The sequence below is a fragment of the Phyllobates terribilis genome, unplaced genomic scaffold, assembly GCF_046119375.1.
Source record: "Phyllobates terribilis strain yellow unplaced genomic scaffold, ASM4611937v1 Scaffold_7__3_contigs__length_470593459, whole genome shotgun sequence".
Lineage (NCBI taxonomy): Eukaryota > Metazoa > Chordata > Amphibia > Anura > Dendrobatidae > Phyllobates > Phyllobates terribilis.
Genome location: NW_027362767.1, coordinates 255023580 through 255047036, shown reverse-complemented (window position 1 = coordinate 255047036; position 23457 = coordinate 255023580). Strand labels below are relative to the sequence as shown.

General features: G+C 45.5%; 1 protein-coding gene across 1 annotated transcript; it reads right to left on the bottom strand.

The window, feature by feature from the left end:
- Window positions 1-1979: 1979 nt before the first annotated feature.
- TFE3 (transcription factor binding to IGHM enhancer 3) lies at window positions 1980-21837 on the bottom strand. Its single transcript, XM_073640337.1, has 10 exons — window positions 21321-21837; window positions 17740-17853; window positions 8619-8841; window positions 8133-8384; window positions 7398-7490; window positions 7016-7133; window positions 6864-6920; window positions 5240-5315; window positions 3715-3862; window positions 1980-3625 (listed from the first exon to the last, which is right to left on the bottom strand). The coding sequence occupies exons 1-10, from the start codon at window positions 21422-21424 to the stop codon at window positions 3257-3259; spliced, it is 1554 nt and encodes a 517-aa protein (XP_073496438.1). The 5' UTR covers window positions 21425-21837; the 3' UTR covers window positions 1980-3256.
- Between the last annotated feature and the right edge of the window lie 1620 nt (window positions 21838-23457).

The window sequence follows — 23457 nt, the reverse complement described above, 5'->3', positions numbered from 1 at the left end:
GCCAACACTGAACAGCTGAGATCATCTAAGCAGGAAAGCTTCAGAGACTCTCAGCTGAACAGATTTAACCCCTGCACTGCTAACAAAAATCTGCACCGTTTAATATGATGGTGAAGTGCTTCCAATCAGTGCAGGAGTATGTGGAATCAGACGCTGTAGTCTTCTGGCCCCTCTCTGTCGTGGTAAATCCGTGACAGCTATATAATATGATGACCGCAATATATTAAGAGGATAAATACTTTGATGGGAGGAGTGCTTCTTTAAAAATCGTATATGTTTTGTAATGCTGTGTGTGTAACTGTCTGAACTAATAAAGATTTGTCCAATACGGTAAATGCTGAATTAAAATAAATAAAAAATAAATAATGAAAAAGCAGAATCACTGGGTTGTTTTTGACCCCAAAAAAATGAAATGAAAAGACAACAGGAAATCATAAGGTCCCAAAAGGGTAATGATAAAAACCTGTTGTCATGGGTTTACCGCGACAGAGAGGGGCCAGAAGACTGCAGTGTCTGATTTCACATACTCCTGTACTGATTAGAAGCACTTCACCATCATATTAAACAGTGCAGGTTTCTGCTAGCAGTGCAGGGGTTAATCTGTTCAGTTGAGAGCTCCTGAAGCTTTAGCAGTGCAGGGGTTAATCTGTTCAGTTGAGAGCTCCTGAAGCTTTCATGTTTTAATAGTATCAATTGTTTAGTTTTGCCCACTCCCCTGCTATATATACTCGCCTCTGGCAATCAGGGATTGCCAGTGTTAGCTCATACTGTCTGGTTCTGGAGTTGGAGGTGTTGGTTGTTTCAGGAGGCATTTGGAGTGTTGTTCAGAAGACTGTTGGTGTTTGTCTGTTGTGCATATCCTCATCCTGTCATATTTAGTTTCTCCTTCCTTAACTCCCCGGTGTTCCACTCTGTTGTCTGTGAGATCACTTTTATATGATTTTTTATTTTCTTTTAACCTTGTCTGTCATCAATTCTTTGTCTAGTTCGTGTATTCTTATACACATACTCCCCACTTCCCTGGGAGGGGGATAGAACAGATAAGAGTTGATATAAGAGCACAGCAAGGCATGTGGCCTCAGCATCTTCACCATCAGAAGTAATCTGGGAGCAGGGATAGACTAGGGCACTCCCTAGCTTGAGGGATAGGGAAGGCGCTCCTAGCCCCGGGATATCCTGCAACAGTGCTGTGACACTTGTACTGCAAGAAAACAAACCCTGATACAACTATATCAACCAGAAAATAAAAAAAGTTATAGATCTTGGAAGGTGAAGTTTAAATATCGAAAGTGAAGAAGGGGCCAAGTGGGATTCTGTCACCCACGGGTCGGTATACACCTGGAGCCGGCCCTGGTGATGGAGGTGAAGTGAGTGCTTAGTGCTCGTCTTCTCCGCTGTGTTGACTCTTTTATTGACCCTCCATGTCGCCACTTCTGCCCATGGGCCTTGGTGCTCTGCATAACTGGTAATCGGCCCTTATCTGGGAAAGGAAATGAAATTTAAGATGGAAGTTAATTCCGAAGGTTTCTGTAAAATCGGCGACGTGTGTGATCCCACAACATGAGAGCCCCGGGGAACGTTTCTCTGGGAGAACTCTTCACGCCTTGTGTTGAACAAACAAGTATGGACGAAGGCAGTGGTTGTCTTGTAAATTATACATCATTACGTCGCTCTTGGGTCCTCGGGGAATGTCAGGTCCTTCTAATGCCGGGAGACCGTGATTGAAGATTAATAAAAACACCTGCAGTACCAGTTGTGATCACCAGATGGCGTAACATTTTTTTTTTTTTTCTGCAAATGTCTAAAGAAACAGAATTTACCCCCATATCAACTAATCAGACCCCCAGCAGCAGCAGCAGCAGCAGGCCCCGATGCCACTGCTACATCTGCACGTGTCTGTGCAGCCTTTGTAGAAATACATTTTGCACATGGTCTCATATTAACCCTTCACTTCCGCACAGCATCACGTGGACAGGTCGTAGTGTGTAAAATGTTTTATTTAAAGCATATAGTAACATCTAGTAGTTTGTAGTATATAAAACACATAAGATTATTCTCTATATAGAAACACGTTCTCAGCGAGGAAATAGGGCGAGACCTGCACCCGCAATACACTCACTGCTCATTATCTGCACCCCCCACAGACAGGCGCCAACCACGGGCGCACTGCTGACACTCTCATGCCGCACGCTCTCTCACTCACCCCTTCTCTTATCCACACCATACATTAATGCTGCCATCACACCACGCACCCCATAATGTGCCCGTCCCTCATTCATTACTACAGGGGTTCAGTAATGGACCCTAGACATGAGATATGTGAGGATCCGAGTAATGTCTGACAACACCTATCTCCTGTCTATGACCGTAGAGCTGTCAGAGTAAATGACAGTGACTCTCTATGTGCCACCCATTGCAGTACCCCATACTGCCGTGTATCCACAAGAATATCCAGATTAATGCTTTTATATGAAAACACCCTCCAGGACCTCAAGCTAAAATTCGGACCTTCCTGGGTACCAGTGTGTGACGCCCAGTTACCAGTCGCACATGGGCAGGGTCTTCCTGTGATGGGGGGTAGTTTCTATCCTCTACATATGGGGAACAAGGGTCATATGACTGTTTATTACTCGGCACCATCATACCCACTTTTTGATACCACCTACTATATAATGCCCTATGGTTTCTTCTTCAGGCGGTAGCCTGATCCTGTGCACTGCACACTTGGTTCTCACCCAGACGCCTTCTTTTCTGTACCCTACCATGGCATCTTGCACACCACCTTGTACGCCAGTCTTCTGCCCACCGGCAGGCACCCTCTTTTGCAATGTGCCATGTATTCCTTCCATCACTTCATGCCCTCTCTCAGGCACGCCAATCCTCCTTCATTCATTACCAGACATTATAGCGTGTATCGCGCCCTTGACCAGACTCCATGATTCACCTGCATCACCCATCTCTCCATACTTTACATTGTGCCGATGTCTTATTTTGGGGGAACAGGGTGACATAAACTGGCTCTCATCTCTAGGGTAGATTTAAGAACTGACGTCTCTACAAAGCAGGAAGAAACGTTTTCAGAAATGAAACATGGCCGCCGTCAGGGTGATGCCGGCAGGTTAGAAGAGATCAGGCACTCATAGTGACTTTTTTGGTGATGGGTTCCACCTGGGCGACGGCTGTCAGTCGGATGGGAAGGGTAGAGACTGGTGATTTTAGAGTAAAGTACTAGAGAAGTCCTATATCTGAGGACTGATCAAGAGTCGTCCTCCATGCTAAAGCTGCTGTGACGGCTGCTGGTCTTAGACGCTCCAGGAGAGACGGAAGACAGAAGGGGATCCGCTCCTCCGAGTGGTGATAACATATCATCCATAAGAATGTCTGCAATGGCCGAGTCACCCGTCAGGCTCAGGTGAAAATTCAGGTTTCCGTCAACTAAATCACTCAGCTGGTCTGAGAAGTGAAGGGTGCCGAGGTTCAGGGTGGAGGGGTCCACCGGCTGCGTAGGCTGGACACCAAATCTTGACATCACTTCGGAGATGGACTCTACCTTGGGAACGTCTGCTGACATAGTGGAGGGTGGAACAGTTGTGATCCCATGTAACTGGGCCTGCATCTCCAGTTCCTGCAAGACAACATCAGGATAGGACATTGATGCATGGCACTACTAGAAACCTGCAATATACAGTACAGCCTGCGTGGGGCGCACATTACCTGTACACGCAGCAGCAGGCTCTGGTTCATGTGCTCCAGCTTACGCTGCCTGCCCTCCATATCACGTACTCTCTGCTGGTCTTTCTGCAACTTGCGGATGTATTCTACGGAGGCCTTCAGGATAGTACCTTTATTCCAGCGCAGCTCCCTGTAAGGGGCGAAGAGACAGGAAACATCAGCCATGATACAAGAGATGAGAAGGAGGCAATAGGGTAAAGAGGGCAAGTGGATATTGATCAATAGACCGTGCGATCTATCAGCTATGGTCGGTAAAGGGGGCAAGCGGATATTGATCTATAGACCGTGCGATCTATCAGCTATGACCAGTCAAGAGGACAAGCGGATATTGATCTATAGACCGTGCAATCTATCAGCTATGGCCGGTCAAGAGGACAAGCGGATATTGATCTATAGACCGTGCGATCTATCAGCTATGGCCGGTCAAGAGGGCAAGCGGATATTGATCTATAGACCGTGCGATCTATCAGCTATGACCAGTCAAGAGGACAAGCGGATATTGATCTATAGACCGTGCAATCTATCAGCTATGGCCGGTCAAGAGGACAAGCGGATATTGATCTATAGACCGTGCGATCTATCAGCTATGGCCGGTCAAGAGGGCAAGCGGATATTGATCTATAGACCGTGCGATCTATCAGCTATGGCCGGTCAAGAGGGCAAGCGGATATTGATCTATAGACCGTGCAATCTATCAGCTATGGCCTGTAAAGAGGGCAAGCGGATATTGATCTATAGACCGTGCGATCTATCAGCTATGGCCGGTCAAGAGGGCAAGCGGATATTGATCTATAGACCGTGCGATCTATCAGCGATGGCCGATAAAGAGGGCAAGCGGATATTGATCTATAGACCGTGCGATCTATCAGCTATGGCCGGTCAAGAGGGCAAGCGGATATTGATCTATAGACCATGCAATCTATCAGCGATGGCCGGTCAAGAGGGCGAGCGGATATTGATCTATAGACCACGCGATCTATCAGCGATGGCCGATAAAGAGGGCAAGCGGTTATTGATCACTAGACTGTGCGGTCTATAAGGGATGGCTGGTAAAGAGTGCAAGCGGATATTGATTTATAGACCATGCAGTCTATCAGCGATGGCTGGTCTCTTAGGCAAAGAGTGCAGCGCTTACAAGCAGTTTGGAATACAGTTTGTAAGCACTGCTCTGAAGTTGTCTGCATCTGGCCCATGCCCCTGTGCTCCTCTGATGCTGTAGAGGCACAACTGTTTTTGCTTGCAGCATTGGAGAGCGCAGAGTTCTGACCAGCACCGCAACCGTGCCGCTGGTCCAAACTGTCTATCTTCAGAAGCACACCACCCCACTGGCAAAGCTGGAAGCCTGGCGAAAGAGGATGAGCACACCCCTTTAATACTCGTGCAGATCGGCTGCAATACCCATAGTGCATTTTAAATTTCTGCCGCACATCACGTAATAATTATGTGCCCAAACTGCAAATTCAATAGGGTTAATGGATGGAAATTAATCGCTGGTGAATAAACTTACGGGTCACTGGATTTCGGGATGAGTGTCCCGAGTTCTTTGATTCTATCATTGATGTTAAATCTTCTGCGACGTTCGACTGCAAAAAAATAAATATATTGAAAACTAATACACGCCATATCTAAAAAAATGGTGCTGATGTCAACGGATCATAATAAGACGCCAAAGGTCTTGCTGATCAAAGATCTCGCTGGCTGCCTTGATCGGAGATGATGATGTCGCCCTGAATGTTAGGTAACAGGGAGGAGCGGCAGCCATGATTGGAGATGATCATGTCGCCCTGAATGTTAGGTAACAGGGAGCTGCGACTGCCGTGATTGGAGTTGATGATGTCGCCCTGAATGTTAGGTAACAGAGAGGAGTGAAGGCCATGATCGGAGATGATGATGTCACCCTGAATGTTAAGTAACAGGGAGAAGCGGCGGCCGTGATCAGAGATGATGATGTCGCCCTGAATGTTAGGTAACAGGGAGGAGCAGCGGCCATGATTGGAGATGATGATGTCGCCCTGAATGTTAGGTAACAGGGAGGAGCAGCGGCGTTGATCAGAGATGATGATGTCGCCCTGAATGTTAGGTAACAGGGAGGAGCGACGGCCATGATCAGAGATGATGATGTCACCCTGAATGTTAAGTAACAGGGAGGAGCGGCGGCCGTGATCGGAGATGATGATGTCGCCCTGAATGTTAGGTAACAGGGAGGAGCAGCGGCGTTAATCGGAGATGATGATGTCGCCCTGAATGTTAGGTAACAGGGAGGAGCGACGGCCGTGATCAGAGATGATGATGTCACCCTGAATGTTAAGTAACAGGGAGGAGCGGCGGCCGTGATCGGAGATGATGATGTCGCCCTGAATGTTAGGTAACAGGGAGGAGCGACGGCCGTGATCAGAGATGATGATGTCGCCCTGAATGTTAGGTAACAGGGAGGAGCGACGGCCGTGATCAGAGATGATGATGTCACCCTGAATGTTAAGTAACAGGGAGGAGCGGCGGCCGTGATCGGAGATGATGATGTCGCCCTGAATGTTAGGTAACAGGGAGGAGCGACGGCCGTGATCAGAGATGATGATGTCGCCCTGAATGTTAGGTAACAGGGAGGAGCGACGGCCGTGATCAGAGATGATGATGTCGCCCTGAATGTTAGGTAACAGAGAGGAGTGGCGGCCATGAATACGAGGATTGTGTCATCGTTCTCTTGTGGCCACGAAGTGTTTGTGAATCCTGAACGTGTACGGGCAGATCGGCCCCCGGCCTGGCAGATATTTCTTTACATGGCAGGAATGCCGGCCGAGCCAGTCAGGCCAGTTTGGGTGTGGTTCCTATTCTTTCCGATTATGGTAACACAATCTCAGTATCTCAAATCCATATATTTCTACTGAGGAACTTGTGTCAGACGGATGACGAAAAATGTACAAATCATGTGAAAAAAAAACTGGGAAGAAACTTTAATAAATGGGGAAATTAAAATGAAGCTTCAGGACAGGAATTAGTATGTAGAAGCTGCTAATGCCATCTATGGAAAAGTAGGGGTAAGTGGGGTGGGCATAGAGCTTTGTGGTGGCACGCTGAGTCCATGCCATAAGTGCCGCTGTATACCGCCCCTACACACCCACAGCCATACATACTCAGGTTGTGATTGTCCTTCTTCTGACGTTCCTTCATAATTGCTTTTGCGTCATGTTCTATGTCAAAGAAAAATGAAACAGAAGTGAGCGGCACTCTCCACCATACTTTACACTGTCCATTGCCAAAAAGAGCTATAAGCTTCTGAACTCACCGAAGTATTCCGTCTTAATGTTGGTTAGGTCGGCCGGGCAGGAGTTACTGACGGTGATGGCCGGAGCGGTCATTCCTGGAGCACAATACATGTCCAGCAGATTAGCTGACCCGGGAAGCTGAGGATATAGAACATATATGGATATATACATCATGGCGCTCACACACTACGGTATAAATTGATGTACAGCTGCTATAATCTGGCATCCGTGGGACCTGACAGAGGGCGAATTATCTATGATTATCATGCAACCACTTTCAGGTTTATAAGGGCATCACTTGGACCGCTCTATTAGGACTGATGCGCTGGGGTATTAAATGGCACATCACATCCCCCAAATTCGCCAACCACCATAATTAATGAAATATTGGATAGGACTTACTGTGCTGGGTAGGTTCCCTCTCTCCACATATCCCATAAATTCGTCATTGAGGCTTGACTCCAGGCTTATGATCTCATCGATGACATCATCAATCTAAAATGTAGAATAAAAACTGTCAAGAGGAAAAAAATTCACGGCCGGAGGTTTTTAAAACTACCACTCCCAGCAGACACAAGTGGGTTGGGAATGCTGAGAAGTGAACTGTCGGAACAACTGGAAAGTCGCAGGCTGCAGACCACTAGTGCAAGTAGTTTTCTGATGTCCGGCGTGATGGAATAAGGGGCCCCAGAGGAATGAATGAGGGCACTTTCTGGATACTGGTTGCCTGAGCATGTCAATCACTTGATTCCCAGGATAGGTCCAGTGATAGTCATACATCTGACTTTAATTGCTCGAGTCTGGACTGTGATGACCGGAACGTGCCAGATCTTCTGGGCCAAACTCAACAGCCTTATATGCTTAAGTTCGGGTCCGGAGACCCCCCAGCAGGTTCCATACTCAGATCATAGAAGACAGATGTGTGAAATCAGTGGTCCCATAGAAAAAAGGAATTCACCTCATTCCACTGGTTCACATCAGCCCTATCAGCCGCCCCAAAAAATGAGGACTTGGTGCTTGCAGGATGGATATGACCCTAGGGGCTTGCCTTCACTAACACTGTGGTGCCAATGAAAGCCCTGAGTAAGTTCCTGCGGCAGCCCTGGCTGACAATGTAAGACCGGAGTCAGCACCTACCTCTTTTTCAGGATTGGAGCCAATTTTCAGCATGGCCAGAGGACTATTCGGGGCGCTGCTGGCCGTGGGGAGCAATGCCTGCTCGGGCTGCGGTGATGCTCCAGTAGAGTTGGGCATAACAGTGGTGGTACTTGGGGCAGAGGTGTGCAGGGGCACCTTAGTCCCCATGGTGGTAGAGAGGTACTGCTTCACCTGCTGCCTCTGAGACTGTTGGATGTGATATTTTGTCGGATTTTCTAAATGGGTCTGAACCTGCAAAATAAGGAACAAATGGATGGGATAAATCACGGTGATAGACGCATGCACGCACCGGCCCCAGTCCTGCATTTCTCAGCATCGATGTAATGCAGAATGGAGTTTCGATAGCTCCGGGTCTCACACGTAAACTGTCGAAAGTGAGAATGATAAATGACAGGGATGTGAACTTTTCTTCCACTTTTACAACTTTAATAATAATATCAGTTGCAAGTGGTCTTACTCTCTTACCTTTAAGACCTCCAGGGGCACCTGTGCTGGGGTGGGGCGGCCACCAGCGCTGACGCTGATGGCCGGTGTGGATGGAGCGACGATCTGGGCAGTGTTCTGCTCCTGTTCTCTTCTCTCTTGCTCCTGGGCCTGAGCCCTCATCAGCTGCTGTCGGAGGAGGATACGTGAAGACATACTGGCCGGAGTCTGAAAGGAGGATGAAGGGGACTGCGATGGGGTCTGACTGTTAGGGGAATAAAACAGTGAGATTACAGATGCTGCCGCTCAGGTTCCTATAGCTGTGGGTTTGTCTCTGGCATTTCAAATGGCTGATCATATGATGTTTTTATGGGTGAAGGGTAAAATAATAATAATAATTTTTATTTCTATAGCACCAACATATTCCGCAGGGGACTTGTACAGACAATAAAGGCATTACAGAATAATACACAGCTCAGATACCAAGAGTAGTGAGGGCCCTGCTGCTCGCAGGCTTACAGTCTATGAGTAAATAGGGGAGACACGAAAGGTGGATGGTAAAAAGTGCTTGTATTGTACGATACAGCCATCAATGTAATATATAGGGTATTCACATAACACTACATGAATCGGTCACTAGCCAATATGTGTACAGTACAGACACAGAGGGCTATTAAGTACAAGGATGTGTGTGAACAGAAGGTACAAGGGACCAGATGTGGAAGAAAATTTAGTATGGGCAGAACTGGAATAGTTAGATAAGTGTGGCGAGGCGATAGGCCAGTCTAAAGAATGTATTTTAGGCCACGCTTAAAACTGTGGGTATTGGGGATTAGTAGAATTGTCCAGGGTAGTACATTCCAAAGAATTGGCGCAGCACGTGAGAAGTCTTGGAGGTGGGAATGGGAAGTTCGGATTATTGAGGATGTTAGTCTTAGGTCATTCATGTAATATAAGGCACATGTAGGATGATAGAGATAAGGAAGGAGATTTGGGTGGTGCAGAACTGCAGAGCGCTTTCTGGGCAAGAGGGAGAAGTTTATATTGGACTCTGTAGCGGACAGGCAACCAGTGCAGTGACTGGCACAGGGAAGAGGCATCGGTGTAGCGGTTGGAAAGGGATATGATTCTGGCTGCTGCACTCAGGATGGATTGGAGAGGGAAAAGTTTCTTACCTGTTACCGTACTTAAAACCTTCCACTCCAGGATGCTTTCTAATAAGACAGGCCAATGGCTCTATTGCAAGGGCAAGCAATAAAGGAGATAAGACAACCTCGCCTCATACCCCTGTGTAGCACTAAGCTGTCAGAGATTCCCCCATTAGCCCTTACTCTGGTTGATAGAACTTTGTATAATAACATTATCCACCTGATGAATTTAGGACCAAAACCTATCTCCCATAGCACTGCCGAAATGTATCCCCACTCCACACTGTCAAATGCTGTATTGGCATCTAATGACAAAATGGCCTTGTACCTTGGGTTTGTCTCAGTCTGCGCAGGTTGATGGCTGTTGATTTTGAGAGCATAAACCCCGCCTGGTCTGAGTGAACGACCGACGTGGCTCCGGCGTGTTGCAAGAATTTTAGCCAATATTTTGATATCCAACGTCAGCAGGGAAATAGGTCTATAAGAATCTGGGAATTCTTTGTCTTTACCTTCTCTAGGCAAAAACCACCACTATTGCTGCATACATTCAGTGGCATGTAAGAGTTTGGGCACCCCTGGTCAAAATTACTGTTATTGTGAACAGTGAAGCAAGTTGAAGATGAAATGATCTCTAAAAGGCCGAAAGTTAAAGATGACAAATTTCCTTTGTATTTTAGGCACAATAAAAAAATATTGTCATTTTTTACATTAAAAAAAAAAAACAAAAAGGAAAATGGGCCAATGCAAATTTTTAGGCACCCTTGGAGATTTGTGTGCCCAGATAACTTTGACCAAGGTTTCAGACCTTAATTAGCCTGTTAGAGTTATGGCTTGTTCACTATCATTAGGAAAGGCCAGGTGATGCAAATTTCCCAGCTTTATAAAAACCCAGCTTCCCCTAACCTTATGCCAGAAAACATCAGCTGAGGGTCCTTCTAAGCAGCAGCCTAGCACTCTGAAAATGGTGGGGGCCCACAAAGCAGGAGAAGGCGTTAAGAAGATAGCAAAGCGTTCTCAAGTTGTCCTTTCCTCAGTTCAAAATCTAATTAAGAAATAGCAGTTAACAGGAACAGTGGAGGTCAAGATAAGGTCTGGAAGACCAAGCAAAATTTCAGTGAGAACTGCTCTCAGGATTGCTAGAGAGGCAAATCAGAACCCCTGCTTGACTGCAAAAGATGTTCAGAAAGATTTAGCAGACTCTGGAGTTGTGGTACATTGTTCTACTGTTAAGAGACACCTGCACATCTAAACAAGCCTGATGCATTTTGGAAACAAGTCTTGTGGACCGATGAGATTAAAATAGAACTCTTTGGCCATAATTATCAAAGGTATGTGTAGAGTAAAAAGGGCACAGAATTTCAGGAAAAGAACATCTCGCCACCCATTAAGCATTGGGATGATCGATCATGCTTTGGGGTTGTGGTGCAGCCAATGGCACTGGGAACAGTTCAACAAATTCTTGATGCAAACATAACACCATCTGTACAAAAGCTGAAGTTGAAAAGAGGATGGCTTTTATAAATGGATAATGCTCCATACACACATCAAAATCCACAATAGACGACCTCAAAAGGCACAAGCTGACGGTTTTACAACGGCCCTCACAGTGCCCTGATCTGAACATCATTGAAAATCTGTGGCTAGACCTCAGAATAGCAGTGCATGCAAGACGACCCAGGAATCTCACAGAACTGGAAGAATTTTCCAAGGAAGAATGGATGAAAATCCCTCAAACAAGAATTGAAAGACTCTTGTCTGGTACAAAAAGCGTTTACAAGCTGTGATACTTTCAAAGGGGGCGCTACTACGTACTAACCATGCAGGGTGCCCAAACTTTTGCATTGGCCCATTTTAATTTTTGTAATTTTTAACCCCTTAATAACATCTGACGTACTAATACGCGTCTGTGCCCTGGGACTTAAGAGCCAGACCCGTATTAGTACGTCATCGCGATCGCGCGCGCACACAGGCTGTGCGGGCGCGATCGCCGCCGGGTGTCAGCTGATTGTCACAGCTGACACCCGGTACTATGTGCAGGGAGCGGTCCTGCACCGCTCCCAGCACATTAACCCCCGCGATGCTGCGATCGAAGTCGATCGCGGCATTGCGGGGGCAAGGGGAGGTGATCGGCGATACTCACCTCCTCTTCCGGCTTCCAGCGTAGTCTGCAAAGGCTTCCCGGGTGTTGCCATGACGACTCTTGGGTTAGGATTGGGCTAGGGTTAGGGCTGGGTTTGGGGCTAGGGTTGTGCTGGGGCTAGGGTTGTGCTGGGGCTAGGGTTGTGCTAGGGTTAGGGCTGGGGTTGGGATTTTTTTCAAAAGTAAGAAAAAAAGATGACGATATGGCGACTAGTGTTGAGAGCAAGTGCTCGCTACTTGAGTTTGCATCGGGTGCTCTGGTATGCATTGAGTATCGTGGGTATTTGAGTGACATGCTCGAGTCTCTGCCCCATATGCTTCGCGGCCAAAAAACTTTACGGGGATTGCCTGCCATGCACGAGCGATCCCCGCATGTTTTTTTTTGGGTGTCTAATAACCGTGAAACATGCGGAGCAGGGACTCGAGCATGTCACTCGAGCACACGCTGTACATGGTGCATACCTGAGTACCCGATGCAAACTCAAGTAGCGAGCACTTGCGCTCAAGAATAATGACAACTTATTCAATATGATGACCTAATGTAAACAAATTCTGTGCCGTACCTCTGGGTTCAAAATGTTCACTATACACCTTAATAAAATCATTGAGGGGTATAGTTTCCAAAATGGGGACACTTGTGGGGGAGCTCCACTGTTTAGGCACATCACGGGCTCTTCAAACGCGACATGGTGTCCGCTAACAAATTGAATGGAAAATCGGCTCAAATTGTTAGCGGACGCCATGTTGCGTTTGGAGAGCCCCTGTGTGCCCAAACATTGGAGCTCCCCCACAAGTGACCCCATTTTGGAAACTAGACCCCCCAAGGCACCTATCTAGATGCATAGTGAGCACTTGGAATCCCCAGGTGCTTCACAAATTGATTCGTAAAAATGAAAAAGTGAAAAAAAAAACACTTTTTCATTTTTATGAATCAATTTGTGAAGCACCTGGGGTTCCAAGTGCTCACTATGAACCTAGATAGGTGCCTTGGGGGGTCTAGTTTCCAAAATGGGGTCACTTGTGGGGGAGCTCCAATGTTTGGGCACACAGGGACTCTCCAAATGCAACATGATATCCACTAACAAATTGTCGGCTCAAATTGTTAGCGGATATCATGTTGCATTTGGAGAGTCCCTGTGTGCCCAAACATTGGAGCTCCCCCACAAGTGACCCCATTTTGGAAACTAGACCACCCAAGGCACCTATCTAGATGCATAGTGAGCACTTGGAACCCCAGGTGCTTCACAAATTGATTCATAAAAATGAAAAAGTGTTTTTTTTTTCACTTTTTCATTATTACGAATCAATTTGTGAAGCACCTGGGGGTTCCAAGTGCTCACTATGCATCTAGAAAGGTGCCTTGGGGGGTCTAGTTTCCAAAATGGGGTCACTTGTGGGGGAGCTCCAAAGTTTGGGCACAGAGGGGCTCTCCAAACGCAATGTGGTGTCCGCTAACAATTTGAGCCGATTTTCCATTCAATTTGTTAGCGGATACCATGTTGCATTTAGAGAGTCCCTGTGTGCCCAAACATTGGAGCTCCCCCACAAGTGACCCCATTTTGGAAACTAGACCCCCAAGGCACCTATCTAGATGCATAGTGAGCACTTGGAACCCCTAGGTGCTTCACAAATTGATTCGTAAAAATGAAAAAGTGTTTTTTTTTTCACTTTTTCATTATTACGAATCAATTTGTGAAGCACCTGGGGGTTCCAAGTGCTCACTATGCATCTAGAAAGGTGCCTTGGGGGGTCTAGTTTCCAAAATGGGGTCACTTGTGGGGGAGCTCCAAAGTTTGGGCACAGAGGGGCTCTCCAAACGCAATGTGGTGTCCGCTAACAATTTGAGCCGATTTTCCATTCAATTTGTTAGCGGATACCATGTTGCATTTAGAGAGTCCCTGTGTGCCCAAACATTGGAGCTCCCCCACAAGTGACCCCATTTTGGAAACTAGACCCCCCAAGGCACCTATCTAGATGCATAGTGAGCAGTTGGAACCCCAGGTGCTTCACAAATTGATTCGTAACAATGAAAAAGTGTTTTTTTTTTCACTTTTTCATTTTTACGAATCAATTTGTGAAGCACCTGGGGGTTGCAACTGCTCACTATGCATCTAGATAGGTGCCTTGGGGGGTCTAGTTTCCAAAATGGGGTCACTTGTGGGGGAGCTCCAATGTTTGGGCACACAGGGGCTCTCTAAACGCAACATGGTGTCCGCTAATTATTCAAGCAAATTTTACAATCAAAAAGTCAAATGGCGCTCCTTCCCTTCTGAGCCCTACAGTGCGCCCAAACAGTGTTTTTTCCCCAAATATTGGGTATCTGCGTGCCCAGGGGAAATTGCACAACAAATTTTGCGGTCCATTTTTTCTTGTTACCTCTGTGAAAATAAAAAAAATTGGGTCTAAAGTAACATTTTTGTGAAAAAAGTTAAATGTTCATTTTTTTCTTCCACATTCAAAAAATTCCTATGAAGCACCTGAAGGGTTAATAAAGTTCTTGAATGTGGTTTTGAGCACCTTGAGGGGTGCAGTTTTTAGAATGGTGTCACTTTTGGGTATTTTCTGTCATAAAGACCTCTCAAAGTGACTTCAAATGTGATGTGGTCCCTAAAAAAATGGTTTTGTGTATTTTGTTGGAAAAATTAGAAATCGCTGGTCAACTTTTAACCCTTATAGCTCCCTAAAAAAAAAAATTTTTGTTCCAAAATTGTGCTGATGTAAAGTAGACATGTGGGAAATGTTATTTATTAACTCTTTTGTGTGACATATCGCTCTGATTTCAGGGCTTAAAAATTCAAATTTTGAAAATTGCAAAATTTTCAAAATTTTCGCCAAATTTCCGTTTTTTTCACAAATAAACGCAAGTGATATCGAAGAAATTTTTCCACAATCATGAAGTACAATATGTCACGAAAAAACTGTCTCAGAATCAGGGGGATCCGTTGAAGCGTTCCAGAGTAATTACCTCATAAAGTGACAGTGGTCAGAATTGTAAAAACTGGCCCGGTCATTAACGTGCAAACCACCCGCGGGGCTTAAGGGGTTAAAATGTAAAAAATGACAATTTTTTTTTTGCCTAATATAAAAAGGAAATGTGTCATCTTTAACTTTAGGCCTTTTAGAGATCATTTCACCTTCAACTTGCTTAACTGTTTACAGTAATTTTGACAAGGGGTGCCCAAACATTTACATGCCGCTGTAGATTTAGGCAACTCTGACTCAAACACTCATCATTTCAGAATAGTGTTGCCATAGTTCCCTCTCAAAAGCTTAAAGATGTCTATTGGGAGACCAGATCCTGGGGCTCTCTCGTTTGGCAGTTTTCCCAGCGCCTGCTGAATTTCCTCTACAGTGATTGGATGTTCAGGAATTTCCCAATCTTTGTTACACAGAGTGGGAAGAACGACTCAGCTAAGTGCTCCTCAGAGTAACCCAGGAGAGGGGAGAGTTTAGTAAGAGGGGACCGATTAGTTGCAATCAGTCTCGGACTGGCCCACTGGAGAACAGGAGAATCCTCCGGTGGGCCACTACCCTCTTATATGAGCAGTGCTTGGCATAATACACTTGATTCACTATGTACAGACAAAGACAGCATCTTATTCATTTAACAATCTACCCAGTTTATTGCTATATAAATTTGTGAATGAGGGTAAAGTCATATTTGCATGTAGCTAAAAAGTGGGGACCAGGAGTTGATGTTACTGTTGGGCCCTTGGCACCCCAGTCCGACATTGGTTGTAATAGTCCAGACGAGAATGAATTAGAGCGATAGTGAGAGTTTTTGCAGAGTCAAAGGTAAGAAAAGGTCGGATTCTGAAGATATTTTTTGAGGTGTAGGTGACATGACCGGGCGAGCGATCGGATGTGGGGAGTGAAGGAAAGATCTGAATCAAATATGATCCCAAGACAGCGGGTGTGCTGCTGGGAGTAATGGTAGAACCACACACGGAAATGGCAATATCGGGTATAGGTAGGTTAGTAGAGGGAGGAAACAAGGAGTTCAGTTTTTGACAGATTCGGTTTCAGATAGAGGGAGGACATGATGTTACAGACAATCCCTGGTGTCTTGTAGTAATGCAGGGTGAGGTCAGGAGACGATGTGTATAATGGGGTCATCAGCATCGAGATGGTACTGGAAACCAAATCTACTGATTGTTAGTCCAATAGGGGCTCTGTATAGAGAGAAGAGGAGGGGACCTAGGACTGATCCTGGAGGAACCCCGACAGTAAGGGGAGAAGGGGAGGAAGAGGAGCCGGTGATACAGTGAAGGAGCGGTCAGAGAGGTAGGAGGAGAACCAGGAGAGAACGGTGCGAGGCCAATATCGTGAGGAGTGTGGGTGTGTATCTGTTTTCTTTGGTTTAATAAAGACCTATCTGTTTTGTAAGGTCGAAACATTGCGGTCTCCCTGTATAATGTGATGTATTAATAAAGAAGATACTTTTTGCTACTGTTGTCGCTTTCTTCACCTTTGGACATTATGGAGGATTGGGATCATCCTCTTTTTAGCATACTTGCAACTGCTACCTAAGCACCAATTTATGTGTGGTGAGGTGCTGACCTAAACTTGCTATTTTTCTCTTAATGAGGCCTAAATGCCTGGATGCAAGCACTAAATATATGCACAAGCAGAGCTGCAGTGTAAAGCATGGGGAAAAAGATGGAGCAGCAGCTTTGGTGTCATGACGACAATGCTGGTCTGTCTGAGAGCTGCAGTGTTTGGCTGGATGGGTTGAGCGTCTATTGTGTATTGGAGCGACCAGATCTTCCCCTACAGCAGATATTGAGGGTAAAGAAGGATGGGGCTGTTGTATTTCAACATGCCTGACCCTTTTGTTCTAACCTGAGATGTGTCTTATCAATGTATAACCAGGCAGATTTACCATATTAGTTGTCATCCCTTTCCCAAAAGAGACATAATTAAATATAAATGGGCAGAAGATGACGACCCATAAACTTGCATTTACTAATCAATTGTATTTTAGCAGGAAATACCATGTAAAGAGTAAGTGTCATTTTAATTTTTATTTCATAAATCAATAATACATGTAAAAATAGGTAACTTTGTAATATATCTTATCAGAGAAATCTGCTTCTTTGTCCTCCTGCACTGACCATTCATTATCAATTAAGGGGAAACATCTGCGTACAGTGAAAACAAATTTTGCCATTACCGAGATAGGAGATGACAGTTGGTGCTCATCAGATTCTATGGAGAGGGGTAGGAGGGAGGAATTAGAGACAGACATGGACATTCAGTTCTCCTAAAATGACTTTAAAATGTAACAGTCATTTCAGGAGAACTTGCAGTAGAATGTCTGTGTCAGCCTCCAACTCCTCCCTCCTCCCATCTCCATAGAATCTTATGAGCACCAACTGTCATTTCTCATCTCAATGATCTTCAAATACAGATTTTAAGCAGAAATTGAGAGGGAATGATCAGTTCAGGAGGAGAAAGAAACGTATTTCTCTGACAAGATATTAAAAAATTAAAAAGAGGGTTACTCTTTATTGGAACACTCTGATCAAACAATATACGCTGTATTGCCAAATGCAGGACTTGAGGGGCCGAGCAGCTTTGTGTCATGCCCTACTCCTTTAAGCTAGGCATAATGAAGTGTATGATTTTCTCTTGGCGTGTTCTTTTAAGTCATCCCTTTAATTTTCTCCATTTATATGGAAGTGGAGCCAGTTTTTGTACTGGAAATTGCTGAGTGTGCGCAGCTTATCTCGCAAAGTGCCAGGTATTATCAGTGCGGCTGGATGTCTGCAGCTTATCAGGTTTTCCTGTTGACTGCGCGGCGGCCGTTGTCCTTCCATTTATGTCTGCGTCATGCATTTTTCGCCTCTGGTCACGTCCTGTATCTGGTATCTCACCTAGAAGGGATCGGCTGGCTCTTCAGCTGGTAAAACTGCTCCTCACTCGGCTCCAGCGCGGTCTCAACGTCAATGTCGGCCACGATTCCTGACTCGGGTAATATGGGGCTCAGACTGTTGTGATGAGAGAATAAATAGTGAGATTAAAACCTAAAAAAGTATGAAAAAAAGTTTTCAAAATACAAAAGTTGAAATCATCCCCTTTCCCAGTTAAAAAAAAATAAATAAAAAAATGAATAGATTTGGTGTCGCCGACTTTACAAAAGTCTGATCTATGAAAACAGAAAAGATATCGTATAGTAAACACGATATAGAGAAAATATATTGAAAGTCCAGAATTGCCGTGTTTTGGAGGCCGCACATCCTCCTGAAAAAAAGCGATCAAAACTTTGTATATACGGCAAAATGGGACCAATAAAACGTCAGCTCAGCACAGAAAAAAAAAAGAAATGATGGATCCCAGAATATGGCAACACAAACCAAAAAAAAAAGTCTGGCCATGAAGGGGTTAAAGATTTAAAACAGAAACCAAAAGTGGAGAAGTTGGTCATAGCAAGCAACCAATCAAATTACAGCTCTTATTGTCCAGAGTCTGTTTTCCAAATAAAAGCTGCAACCTGATTGGCAGCTAGGAGTGACTGGTTCACATTCAGGGCAGCACGGTGGCTCAGTGGTTAGCACTGCAGCCTTGCAGCGCTGGGGTCCTGGGTTCAAATCCCACCAAGGACAACATCTGCAAGGAGTTTGCATGTTCTCCCCATGTTTGTGTGGGTTTCCTCCAGGTTCTCCAGTTTCCTCCCACACTCCAAAGACACACTGATAGGGAATCTAGATTGTGAGCCCCCGATGGAGACAGGAACGATAATGTATGTAAAGCGCTGCAGAATATGTTAGTGCTATATAAAAATAAAGATTATTATTATTTACTTTACAGCATGGTTGACCATGGCAACCAATCAAATGGCTTCTTTCATTTTCCAGCTTGGCTCAGAATTATAAGAGCAGGAGCCTGATTGGTTGCTATGGGCGACCACTGTCTCCATGGTAGATGTATACATGAGGCCTACAGTTTACAATATATCCATTAATTTCATATCTCAGTGATTCATGTACACGAATAATATGGCGGAGGAAGTGCCTACAACCTCCAGAGGGGCAGCACTAATTATTGCAATTCTGAGGGAGAATTCTTGGAGAACATATTAGCTATCTGTCACCCAGCCTCCTAGGGACTAAAAAGTGGCTGAATAGAAGATGATGCATGTTGTGCTCATGCCTGAAGCTTAAAGGGCCATTGCACTAATAAAATCTAAATGATGAGGCTATACAATGGGTGTGTAGTCACTGGGAGTTATAGGCTATGTCCTCGTTGTGTATGGTGGGCCCAGGGACCCCTAGCCCTCACACTCTGATGGCGAGTCCCACTGGCATAAGTGAACGCAGTTTGCAGCGTCCATAATTTGCATTTCCAGATGAAACATATACTTTTCATTCGTCACACTCATCAATTGCTTCCAAATGTTCGTTGCCCCGAAATAGCCTCGTGATTTCATACCAAAATGTAATCCTGAGTGTACTTGTAGGATTTTTATAGGTCATGTATGCAGCATGGTTAAGAACATCAGAAATTTGATTACAGCTGTGGGTGTATATGGAGCAAAATTTGTGTACAAAGTGTTATGGGGTTTAATGGCCTTTGAATCCAGATCCAAGTATAGTCCATGCTGTGTGATCCCCATGACCAGGTCATCCTTTAAGGGGCGGATCTTCAATTAACATTTCCTGGCGCTGTTTCTTAAGACATGATGTGCCCTATCAGAATTTACAACCTGTTCCTCGGTACATTACCGGATCCATTTTATCAGCTGTTCTACGAATGGACTTTCCATGCAGTAATGTCGGCTCTCCTTATCTCTTCTTCACATATTGCTGTCCTGACCGGTACAATATGGCTGCCCACAATCCTGGCTATAAATGCTCAACAATATTTTGTTTATATCTGTGCAACATCGGGATAACATCCCCCCAAATTAAGATATGGGGCCTGCAAAGTGAGAGCATCCTCAATAGTTCTGTGTCAAGTCATAGATAGACTAATGTCAACCCAGATGTTAGTTATTTGCAGACCTAGTTAAATGGTCTGTAATGGGTTGTCCATCTTTAAAGACAATAATTTTTGCAATTGGGTTCAATTAAACATCTTGCACCATTATGGCTTTTAAAGGCTCTTTGTTTCCCTGCACGTTCAACTTTCATGTAGTCTAAATCAGCTGAGAGGAAAGAACAGAAAAAAAAAAAAAACAGATAAAAGAGTATCAACCTCTCATCATTCAATCTGAATGAGTTCACTGATGGATTTTCAGTTAACCCATTCTGCAGCCAGAGATAGACAGTACGGTACAGGGGTTTTAGAAGGCAAACGGTGCTAACTTTTTAATGAAACACAAATACGAAAATTTTTTTTTGCCCCAAATGCATGAATTTAATAAAAAATAAAATAGTCTTCAAAGGTGGACAGCCCATCAGGATATGATGGAAGTTGTAGTCACTGGACTGGAGGGTCCATTGGTTGCACATCACTGATCTGGAGTATTCAGGATAGCTATCAATCCCGAAATTTCAAATTAGTATAATTTCATAGAGCGGGGAAATAAGCGGATTAGCGCAAAAAGTTGGCAATATTTCAAGCAGTTTTACCCCAGAATATTGGCGCAAACTGCTTGATGAATCAGGCCCAAATTTTACATAGCATAGAAATCAATAGTATCTGTTAACCAAAATCGAATGTGTATGGGCATATTTAAGACCAACTCATTGCAAATCCATGGCTGATAACTTGGAACAATAGCCTGCATTCTGCTGTGCTGCAGTCTGAGACAAGTCAGCCTTTACAGGGTCTTGTTGAATTTCTCCATTGTATGTTTTGTTCTTCCCGGGTTGGAGACTAGGGGGCGCCTGTGCAGCCCCTTCTCAGACATGCTGTTACAACACAGACTTTGCTGGAGTTGCACAACTTTTAGGCAGCGGAGGAGGGGACACAGCCCTGCTTATGTCAGCCATTCTCGCGCCTTGTAGGTATAAGAAGTAACCCAGTGTTAATATTAGGACGCTCAGATTACCTACTGCTTAACCCCTGGATTGCTAACATCAGCCTGTAATCAGAACCAAATGCCCCCCAGTCACCCCTTCCCATAGCACTAGGTACCATGCCCGCCTCATTAGCCATGTGTAATTATTACTATGCCCATGTGTCCTATGCCCAGCTGCCTGTGTCTCTGAATGACTAAGCAAAAGCCAAGTAGTTCTCCCTCCTGCTCTCCTCCCTCCTGTGCAAGTCTCCTCCAAAAATACAATGCCCCATTTCTACCCTCGTCCAAACCTATGCAATGCCCATGCGAAGCCCCCTAATTGCCTCGAGAGGCGGGAGCACGACACTAAGACTGTGCCCCTAGATGCGACCATCCCAACAATACCGCTTTTATGTAACCACCCCCCCCCATCAGTGCTCACGTTGGATTACAAACAGATGCCCCCCCCAATCCACCTGCCGCCCCAGGTGGAGTATTTCAGCTTTCCGTTACCTGAGCAGCTGAATGCTGTCAGCACCGGATCCCACCAGGACATAGACTGTGTGCTGTGCGTTGTCGTGCACTTTGGGGGTCTCACAGCCTATATCATGAGACATCGCTGGGAGTTCCAAAATTAGGTGCGGGGACCCTGTCACTCCGATTAGCTTTGGCGGGTGTCCCCCAAGTCTCGGATTTTGCTGGAGATTATCGGGTGCGTTGCAGCTGTTCCCTTCGTCTCTCGGCGTCGCTTTCGCACGGTTTCCTAATGTCGCTGTGTCGCTACTATGAGCTCAGTTCATACTGTACTTCCCATAACTGGAACAGAGCAAAACAAGCCCCCTCCTTCCTCCTCTCCTTGCTGTCTCTGCCACCCCCTCCCTCACTTTCCTCTTTCCCCTCCTTGCTTACTCTTCCTCTCTGGGCTGAGCATAGTCGCCTGCACCCTTGCTATCCTGAATCCCCTGTATTCTTGCAGTGCAGCTCTTCCCATGGACTGGTGGCGGACTCCAGCGTACCATGGGTTAACGGGTGACTCATAGACTAGGGAAATTCCGCAGCAAGCATGGGCTGACAGCAGGACAATGGGGCAGCCAATCAATGGCTGTCAGAAGGGGGGACGTCATCTGTTAGCCCAGCACTGCCTGCCTGCAGCCACCATACCATGTACACACAGACTGACTATTCTGGTTGTGAATCTGCCGGTTTTATGTTTTCGTAGGTCTTAAATATAGAACAGGAGTCATTCTGACTTTCCTAAACCCCGGGGGCAAAGGTTCAGTTTGCTGCCCTAGTCCAGTATCCAAATACCCTGGCAAAAGGCAAATGGTTTGTTGGATCCCCACCCTGGCACGCAGGATCGTTGCCCCTACATTATTATATAGTGCTCTCATTACAACGACAGCTCCCATCATCTGCGACGGGATCGTCAACCTCTCACTGTAGAGCTGATGTAGAACTACAACTCCCAACAAGCCTTGAAAGTTTCATGACGAGAGTAGTAGGTTTACAACTGCCATGTGGCGCCTTATTAGTGATGAGCGAGCACTAAAATACTCAGGTGCTTGTTGCTCGGGTCGAGCAGATCGTAATGCTTGGGTGCTTGACCAGAGCAACGAGCCCAATGTAAGTCTATGGGAAACTCGAGAATTTTTCCGGTGGCCCCCCTCGGGTGTCTGGAGGGGCCTAAAAATTGGCCATATCGATGGGAACAGTGCTCAAATGATATGGGAACAGTGCTCAAATGATATGGGAACAGCATGAGGAAGACCCCTATAAGCATCTCTAACTCCCAGGTCACTGCTGTGAACAATGTTATCAGAGTATTGCACCACTTTTACGGACTCACAATAAAACATACAAAAACGAAGCCTAAATGGATTTTCCTGGAAAAAATGTTAAGGAATATCCTTTCCAAGGTAATGACTTCTATATAAGGCAAAATAAATAACCAAAAACAAAAATGCTCCTCCACAACTTGGCCTATGTTCACACGTGGGTGAAAAATTAATTCACCGGTAAATGTAATTTTAACATTTTACTACCTTATCTGGCCATGTGGTGTGTGAGACATGATCAGACAGATCCTGTTTCATTTATGAAGGAGGGACTGTGAAAGTCACAAAGACCATTTTTAGAAGGCCATCAGACGGCCCTTACTATTGTTAGAGGGCCATCAGCCGGCTATGCTTTGTTGTTCCCATTATTAAGGAGTGTGTCTCCTATAGTGGTAATGCCCATGCAGTGACTGCAAGGTCTGCCAGAAAATTGGACGCACTCCAATACCCCTTTGAAGAGAAGTAGAGGGGAGCCTCATTAAAAAAAATTGTTCCCATTGTTAAGGAGCGGGTCTCCAATAGTGGTAATGCCCATGCAGTGACTGCAAGGACTGCCAAAAAATTGGATACACTCCAATACCCCTTTGAAGAGACGTAGAGGAGGTCCTCATAAAAAAAAAAATGTTACCATTGTTAAGGAGTGGCTCTCCTATACTGGTAATGCCCATGCACTATGTGCATGGTGTAGTGCCGGCGTCCCTGCCCTCTGCTAGGCAGGGACGCTGCTCCCCTCACCGCTCTGCCCCGTGCCCGGCGTCCCTCTCCCGCTCTGCTGTCAGCGCGCGCTCCTTCCCGGCGTCCTCCTCCCGCTCTGC